A 9,179-nucleotide genomic window follows, 5' to 3' on the forward strand; every position below is an offset into this window, starting at 1 on the left:
CCCTCACGCAGCCGCCAACGATCCCATCTTTGTGGTATGTCTTTTTCCCCCAGCCTGAGTGGCAGTGTCTGTGGCTCAAAGGCTGCTGTCTCACCAGAAGTTTGCAGAACAGAAGTAAAGTGAACTCCCTTTAAATAGAAAAGGAGAAATCTTTTCTCTTTTCTTGAACGCTGCCACGCCTGCATAATGGTCAAATAAAGAGGGAAGAAATCTCAGGGTGATTTGTGAAATATAAAATAAGTTTTTAGGGAGAAGACCTGCTATTCCAAGTCATGTTGCCCTGAATCCTCTGATTAGATGGTATCTAAATTTAATGGCTTATATCAGACACTTTTACAGCAATGAGAAAAACTGAAAGTAGGGTTAGTTACTTTAGAGCAGTAGACTGAGTAGTTTCTTTCTTTGTTTAAAACTTCACAGGCTAAAAGGAATCACATTTAATTTTAGGATCTCTTGGGGAATAGAAATAATATGATTTCCCTGGTGTGTTGGTACAGTGCTGCACTGCAGTGAGCAGCACAAACAGCAATGTGCAAATGAAACAGTTGACTTTGCTTACACATCTTTCTCTCCTAATAAATTTATGCCAATTTCTTTTCCTCTTTTTTAGATTAATCCACAGGGATTATATAGAGAAATTCTAATACAATTAATTTCTTTCTTACGTTTATTTTAAGATTGCAATCTTTTGTTGGAGAAATCAGCCCAAATATTTATGTAGTGGTTCTCCAGCTTATTTCCTTAATAATTCTTGAATTCCTACATTAATTCCTTTCTTACACAACGGAATCTTCATTTCATTATGCTGTAATTCTATATGCAAGATTATTTTCTGTAAGATATTTTCTAAATTTTTTTCCAGGGTGATAATTAAAAAACATGAGTACATCAGAAATTAATTTGAACTGCCCCAGACCTTTGTAATAGTTGTTTGAACTTAACTTGGAAACAACTTTCCTGTATTAGTGCTTTATATACCCGTATATATACCTATATACCTAGCTATATATACCATATATATACCTATATATGCGCCTGGATTTGCAGGTTCTTCACTCCTTTACTGATGCCATCTTTGATGAGTGGATGAAGCGGTTTAGCCCCCCTGACAATGCCTGGCCTGAGGAGCTGGCCCCCATCGGTCACAACAGACTGTATAACATGGTGCCTTTTTTCCCTCCTGTGACCAACGACGAGCTCTTCCAAACTGCGGAGCAGCTCGGCTACACCTACGCCATTGACCTGCCAGGTACGTCTCAGAGGTGTGGAGGCTGTTCCAGGCCAAGAGATGAGACAGTTCATGTTTTCAACGGCACAGGCATTTGGAAAATAAGGCACTTTCACAAAACACTTGGGTCTATTCACCTGCTCACTAGCAATCACATATTGTAGCACAGGTAGTTACAACTCACCAGGTAAGCCGTGGTAACTACAAGTGTGCACATACCTAGTTTGCTCTGCTGCAAAATGGATCAGCTTGAACTGCTCCGGCATTGACGACGGTGCTCCTTTGGCGTTGAGGAATCTTTGATTTTGGCTCCTGCTCCCAGCACTGTTTATGCCTGTTACAGGATCCTTTAATCTGCCAGAGGTCAGGCACTCTGCCAGGGAGCTCGTCTGGCTAACGCCGGTCAGTAGAAAATACTTGTTTTGCACAGAGCCCTGAATAATCCTGCGCCATTAATCTCATTAGAGATGAACTCCATTAGTCTTTGGATACCCTGGAGAGATGTACTTGGGTGTTTTGTGTTGTAAAACCCCAATTTTAAAGATTTTCCATGTCGATGGGTGTGATGTGCCTTAGGGTTTGTCTATTCGTTTGAAATTACCTTTGACACAAATCAGATAAGGGCAAAAAACAAGAAAGCAAAGTATTTATGCACAAAATCCAGAATTTGCAACAGGAGTTACAAATATTTGTAAAAGGCGCAAGAGTAAGAAATGCATGAAAACCATGCTTCAGATGCTTTACCAAAGATTAAATCTGCACAGTTTCTTTCTCCACCTCGGAATTCCTTTGAGAGGCACTAGGTGCTTATCTAACCTGTGCGGCCAGAAATTTTTTCTAAATGCTTACCACATATCTGTGGTTTTAATCTGTGGATACTGTTCAAAGGTCTCTAGACTGCAAAAGATTGAAACCCTTGTCCTCAGGCTGCATTCATACAGGGGAGCCCTGAATTCTGGAGGCATGCTAGCTGCTTCTGCAGTGCTTTTCTCAGGGGTGACCCCTTAATTTCCCCTGAAAATTTAAACTTCTCCTTTTATGGAGTTTAAGTTTTCCTCCCTCTGGACCACTGTACTCCCTCCTGCTTTGGAAATGCTGCTGCCCCTTGGGCATGAGGTACCCAGAGAGGAAAAAAAGCAGCTTGTGATTCTGCTGCTTCTCAACTCCCACCTAAATAAATTGTTAGCTCACTGTGAAGCAGCGTTTCTATCCCTGTCTGCATGGTCAGTGTTCAGACAATAAAGGTTTTACATCCAAACCCTTGTCTTCTTCTAAATATGTAGCTTGCTAATTCTCCTTCATGTAACCACATTAGAAATCAACATGTAACACATTGCTGGCTCTTACTTGAGAGATGGTAAAGTGGTAAACAATTCATTTTGGGACCTTACTGAACTTGGACATGATTGCCCTCAACTGTTTTGTTGACAGAGACTGCAGATTGGGGCACACAACTTTTAGTCACTTTTATAGTCAGTGTGACATCGCCTTGAGCCATCTGTATTTAAGCCTATAAGTCTAAGTTCCTTCTAAATATCTTAAGCCCTTTTGAGAGTTTTTACTGAATATTTAGGCAAATGTAGTTATTGCCGTCTCAGTATATGTAGCATTTTTCAGAACAGACCAGCAGGCAATTTTTGCTTCTGAAAGCATAAATGAAAACACAAAATAAAGTTATTCAGCCAAGTGGAGCGGGGTTATTATAAGAATGGGCAACGTTATCTTAGAAGACACAAGTGCTTCCCCAGAAGTGGTTCAAAATCAGAGGATGTTATCTGGAGCTGGTTGGCAGAACCACACTAAGTAGTGTTTTCAGTTAAAAGTTTGACAATAGGCTGCTTTGTGGTCTATAGGAAAATCTGAGGGTTTTGTGTTGACAAAAATAGCTTGGAAACAGCTATGCTGAAATGTCATTATAGAAAGAATTGTTTAAATAATTCATAATTTTGTCCAAATTAGATAAGAGAATGATCTTTTTGTCTTGTCACTGTTGACCTTTCCCGTTCTCAACACTTTAATTTGTATGAAAGGTTGACGATTAAATTCAGCTGTAGACTTCTCTGGCAGGAAACATCTCTGGCTCTGGTATGTCTGTTGCTTACACGGTGCATTACCAGCTTCCCCTGTGGCCAGCGCGTCTCTAAGCCACACAAGTAATCATAAATAGCAGGCTGTGGGCTATTTTCTTTCTTCCCTGTGATTTGAGAAATGAAATTATGGGCTGTCCTCACTTCAGACGTTTCATATTTCCAGATTCACTTGAAGAAACCCAAGCGTGGGCTGTCGTGGTTGGATCCACAATTGGAGGAGCACTTATAGCCCTGGCCATGCTCGTTCTGCTGCTTGTACTTTTCCAGCACCGAAGGCAGAGAAGAGGTTTTGAACCACTGATGAATGTGAGCTTCAGCCCCAAAAAGTACATGGAAGAGGCCTAGTGCCCTCGCTTTATTTCTTTGTTTATTCTTGTAGGAAGTGACCTTGATTGCCTTACCGAGATCTTAGCTGAGAGTTTATCACACACTCCTTCGGCAGCTGACTACATTGTTCTCATTCAGGTTTTCCCGTTATCTTGTGAACTGTAATATATGAAGTGTCTGGGTACATATGTGCAAGGCCCAAGATAGGCTAGACTTTTCTCATTACCAAACATTATCTGGAGTGTGTGACACTTGTAAGTCATCTTCTATAGGTTTAGATCAAGACAGCTGAGAATCCAAATAGAAGAAAACCAACTTGAATAACCAAGATAATTTTTCACCTCAGTGTGGCTTTGATTTCATTTAGCAGCTCAGAGATGTGCTGAAAGTTATTAAGTCTACATATATATTTGAATAACATTTTATTTTACAGTTATCAATAAATATTAACATAGTCGTCTTTCAAGGTTCAAAATGTTTCATGCCGTTTAACAAAATACTATAGGAACCCCCTGGTTACAGTTTATTTCAGAAGCACGATAAATTCCATGTGTTATTTCCAATAAAGCTGATGTTAACAGTAGGTAAACCTCCAAAGTCAAATTCTCCTAAAATTTAAGAGCAGGAGTTCCCTGACAGCTAGGTATACACTTGTGTTTTACCTCTGTGTTAGGGACCTGTGACAGAAGTTGAAAATGGTGCTCATCTTTCTCTATTTTGGCTCTGCTGCACTGTTTCACGAATCTAGACTTAAATTTCCAAAGTCTGGGACCCAGGTCTCAAGGTAACAAGACTGAGATAGTTTGCATTAACCAGGGGTAGGGGATGCAGGTAGGGGATCAGGCTCGGATGTGGCACTCCCTAGACCCTGTCTTAAACATTCCTTTATACTTTCCATATATATTTCTTTATTTAGACATGGATTTGGACCACATTTGGGTGGCTCTCCTATGTTATCTTGAGAGAGGGTTTTTACACAGCAAATGAAGTCCTGAACAGATTGTGTCAGCTTTGGTGCTTAATATATTACAGTAATGGAGTGCTCAGATTTTGCTTTTTTTAAGGTCCTGAGTCTTAGGAAAACAATGCTTTTGTAGCCTGGAAAAAAAAATTCCAGTTAGTAACGATTTCTGGTATGTCTTCTAGGCCTGCCCAATACTAGCCATGTGGACTAGAAAGAAGATCGCAGTAGGTCTTCACATATACTTAGCTTTGAATATGTGTAACTCACAAAAATTACCTCTAAAATGTGGACTTTCTGGGGCAAAGTTATGATGTACTCACCACATGCTCAGATCGTTGTCCACCTGGTGCTGCCCTGGTTATGGGCAAGTGGCAGTGGCAGAGGGGTAGAGGAAGGAAAGAGCCAGGGGAGAAAGGTAAAAAATGCAGCATAGCAGCTAACTTGTTAGAACTGATTTTGCCTAAGAGCGGGTGGGTAAAACAAGGGAGAGTTGCTCAGTTCTCACTTGTAAATCGAGTAGAAAGTTGTTTTCCTTTCCAGAAGAAAAGCAATGAGGGCATTAGATTGATATTATGCACATAAAAAATGCTAGGGTCAAAGATCCGTGTGTTACTCTTTCCACTCACTGGGCCTTAGTTTAATAATTAGGGCTTTAAAACTGTGACTGGTCTTAACAGTTGCTTGTAAAAATCTGGCTGAAGCAAGCTGTATAGAGAGCACAACCTGCCCTCTCGCGGCTTACTGGAAAATTACCTGGTGACACCAGAAAGCTGTTTTTCTCCCTTTTTAAAAAGTACAGTCTTGGTCTGCAACCAAGGAAAGTTGTGTCCTTGGTGAAAGGAAGAAGTACAGATAAAATTCGTATGAAATGCTTAAAAAGGAAGAAAGTTGAGCATAGGCACATTACAAAACGGTGGGAGGAAATCCTGTAGCAAGTCTGATTGTAAAGGTTGCTTTTACATGTTTTAATGTTCCACTCATCCCAAACTACAGAAGAGGCATTTTTTGTTGCTGGTTTATGCAGGTGTTAGTAAATACCTGCAATCTGTTGTTGCATAAATTGTACTGAAGCTATTACTGCCAGGGTGAGATGAAAAGGGACTCTTCTGTCCCATAACCAGAGGCAAAGACTCCCACAGACTCCTAAGCTGAGGGAAACAGTGCTGAAAACACACCACCCCCAATCTCCACAGAGCCCAGGACACCCTGGGATTTTGGTCCTACAAATCAGTGCAAAGCGTGACCTCAGCTCCTGGAGTCAGTGTGGGGTGGGGGCATGGAGCGGTGCCCGCTGGGGTGCCCTGCCTTCAGACTGCTGGCAGCGCTGGGCTCAGGGCAGGCACCGAAATGGGGACAGGGAGGGCAGTGCCCACCCGGGACAGGGGTCACTGGTGCCCATGGACCACCTCTGTCCATCGCTTTTTCCTCTCACATTCATAACTGAGCAGTCACCCAGCCCAGTCCAGGGAGGAAGGATGAGGGACCAGCACATCCATCTCTGTGGTTGCTTTTTACTCAAGATACTTTGCTGGCAGATGGGAGGTGCACTCCTGAATGACTTCAAGCTGAGATGGGTGTAAACATCACACACCCCCCCCCCCCCCCCCCCCCCCCCAAAAAATCCCCCCGCATTGTTGCTTTCTTCTGACAAAAGGTTCTGAATCACACTGGAGCATGTAACACACAGCTGCAAATGAGATGTTTAAGCTCTGGAGAGGGAGAAGTGCTCAAAAACATCCCTTTCTCAGCCTTTTTATTAGCTAGACCTATGCAGCTTCCAGCTCTGCCTGTAGGGCTTTTGTGTGGATTATCTTTCTGAGGAGTTTAATTCTCTCTAGTCACTAGTTAATTGCTCTCTCAATTGGCTGTACTGGATCCATGGGCAGCTAATGCCTCTTTCCGAGTCATCCAGTGGGTAAGGTGCCTAATTTTTTGACTCTGTAGTAAGCTGGTGGCAGCCACATCATCTCTGTCAGTCATGGCCTGTGCCTTTGTGCAAATGATTGTAATGAAAATTCTCTGAAGGAATTAGTGAGAACCTATTTTCTGAATTAAAATAAATCTCATTGCTGGCTGTTTAGCTGAATGCTTGAAAAGGAATCTGTTCCGATTCTGCCCCTGATTTAGGAAAGAAGCAACGTAAAGCAACCACATCTCATGGCTGTTATTGTAAAATTGGAAATTGCAATGCCATTACTGACCTTCTGCTTCTATTAACTGCTTGCTTTACACTGCTTTTGGGAGAGACGTTGTGTGTCTGTGCTTGTGATGGGAAGAAAAGAGAAAGAAGAGAAGCAGATTCAAAGACTATCAGCTAAATTTAGTAGTGAAGATGCACGTTTATGGAACCAGGCATGTAGGCTGATGGCAACCAGGAAGGAAACTTAGTTTCCTGAGGTACCCCCTTTGGCCCTTCATGCAGTGTATGCAGCCAGTTCAGTGCCCCGCACACAGCTGCCTGGAGAAAGTCAGGTTACGAACAAGGCTGCGTCTATGATCCTGCTCTACTTCAGTGCTCCTGCAGCTGAGACACAGCAGATACTCATTATCCAGAGCTCTTTGCTAAAACTAGGCTTTCCAAGACCTGGATGGCCAGAAGAAATGGTACCAGCTCTCTCTCCTTGTGAGGGGGCAGCTACCTCCTCTCCTAAAGGCTGAAAAACCATGGACATCAAAAGTTACCTCTGTGCTGGGTTTCAGATTAAGCAAATGTATAAGCCATTGCATTGTATAGCTCCAAAGTCATGCTCTGACACTAGCAGGGGGCCCTCCAAGGAAGAAACATGAGAAGAAAATGTGACCCTCAACCTATCACTTAATAGGGCTCCAGGTATGCACCTAACTGCAGCGTCCACAGGTCTGGTTCACTTTGCCTGTCCTGATCTTCTTCACCTATCCTGTCTGCACTAATGGTGGTTATCGTCTCCAGGTATTTCCCCTTCAAGGGGTCCTGAGGCCACCCTTTGTGCCAGGACAGATGGGATTTGCAGAGAGCAACTAAGCTAGTAAATGTGATAATGAAAGTGAGAAACCTGAACATACCAAGCTGTTCAGTAGAGAGGGAGTAAGTGGTCAGGTCTCTTCCACAGCAGATGATCCCTCCCTGTTTGTCTCGTCTCCCTTCACTGCCTTGTCTCTCCTGTTGACAAACCCATGAACCCTGGAGCAACTTCAGCAGGCAGGATGGAAGGAAAGCATGGCCTGACTCAAGCATTGCCCACTTCCAAGTGCCTGAATAAAGGAGGCCGTGACTCGATCTCCAGCTCAGATGAAGTCTTTTCAGCCCTTATCTCTGCCCTCAGGCTTTCTCACAGACTAGATTACAAAGCTACTTTTCAGCACTGTGGTTCTGCCTGTGGTGGGTCTCCTTTTGTGGTTCCTGATTTTGTTCGGTCATGTAGCAGAGAGCTCAGCTGTCTGTTTTGGATATGGTGAATTGCATTAGGTGGATTGATGCCTGGGAGACAGGTGCTTAAACGTTCAGTGGTGTGGCCACAAAGTCCCCTATTGAAGCTTCCTTCACCTTCCTTGGTGATTTCATTGTTGCGTCCCAGGCTGCTTCCAGGCCTGTTTCCCTGCCATCCGTCTCTGAGGGTTTGGTCCATCCCATCTCTTAGCACAGTTTTTGATTTCTGCCTTAGAAGAAGGTCTCCTGAGGTTCCACTGGCTTTTTTTTTTGGTGCTTTTTGCTTGAAAACATCTTTCAGCAGCTTCATTTTTATGTGGAGGCTTTATTGCTCAAATATCTGTAACAGTTTCACAGTTGCCTCCTCGGCTTGAGTTAACTGAAAAGCTACTAAACACGTTAAATGCTCAGAAGCTGTTATTGTCGGGAATAAGGCTGATGACTGGATTCTTTTGGGCTGGTTGCCGCCAATTTCAGATAGAGCCTGAAGTGCTTATTAAGCCTTCTTCGTTGGATTTCTTTTTCATTTTAACTGGAGATTGTCAAACTCCAGCCTGGCTTTCATCAACAAATTCTTCCACTGTCTTTCATGCTGCCGTGTCCTACCATCCCATGGTCAGCAGCTGCGCAGGGTGGGGAGACCTTGCCAAAGAGCTGCTTCTTTCTGTGTTGCTCCGGTTGGCTGTGCACGGCGAGAGGATCGTGAGGGGAGCCGGTGTGCTCAGCCCTGGCAGATGCACATCAAATTTACTTACAGTCCTTAGGACCTACGTCAGCAACTGGCTTCGTGGTTAGCAGGTGCACTCTTGCTTGGCATGCTACGGTCTTGCCGGTCCCCTTGGCATAGCTGTCCAGCAGAGATGTGAAAAAATGGCTTCATTTAGAGCAGCTCTAAGACTGTTCAGATTTGTGTCACATCCCAAGGCGGCTGCATCTCCTCCCCATGCCTGGAGATGGGAGCTTCGACGAGGTGTAGAAAGCCTGCTTCTCCTGCAGATGTGTACCCCCACTCGGTGTGCCAAACCCTATGGATTTAGAATTCAGCTTGGAGCTTTGAAAAATGCCACTTGTGAAGGCAAAGCACAATCCTTCCTGAGAAAAGAAAAAGCTGGATTTTTAACAGAAGGAAAAATCACCCTTTTATTCAGGCCAAGTACACTCTTT

General features: G+C 43.4%; 1 protein-coding gene across 1 annotated transcript in view; it reads left to right on the forward strand.

The window, feature by feature from the left end:
* Positions 1-3,663, forward strand: part of DCT (dopachrome tautomerase) — a 20,024-nt gene extending 16,361 nt beyond the window's left edge. The window contains exons 7-9 of the mRNA XM_009325569.1: positions 2-34; positions 1,048-1,249; positions 3,482-3,663. Coding sequence (XP_009323844.1) covers positions 2-34; positions 1,048-1,249; positions 3,482-3,663 — 417 coding nt within the window. The remainder of the gene's footprint in view (position 1; positions 35-1,047; positions 1,250-3,481) is intronic.
* Positions 3,664-9,179: the final 5,516 nt, after the last annotated feature.

The sequence above is a fragment of the Pygoscelis adeliae genome, unplaced genomic scaffold (genome assembly GCF_000699105.1).
Source record: "Pygoscelis adeliae isolate BGI_AS28 unplaced genomic scaffold, ASM69910v1 Scaffold56, whole genome shotgun sequence".
Classification (NCBI taxonomy): Eukaryota; Metazoa; Chordata; class Aves; order Sphenisciformes; family Spheniscidae; genus Pygoscelis; species Pygoscelis adeliae.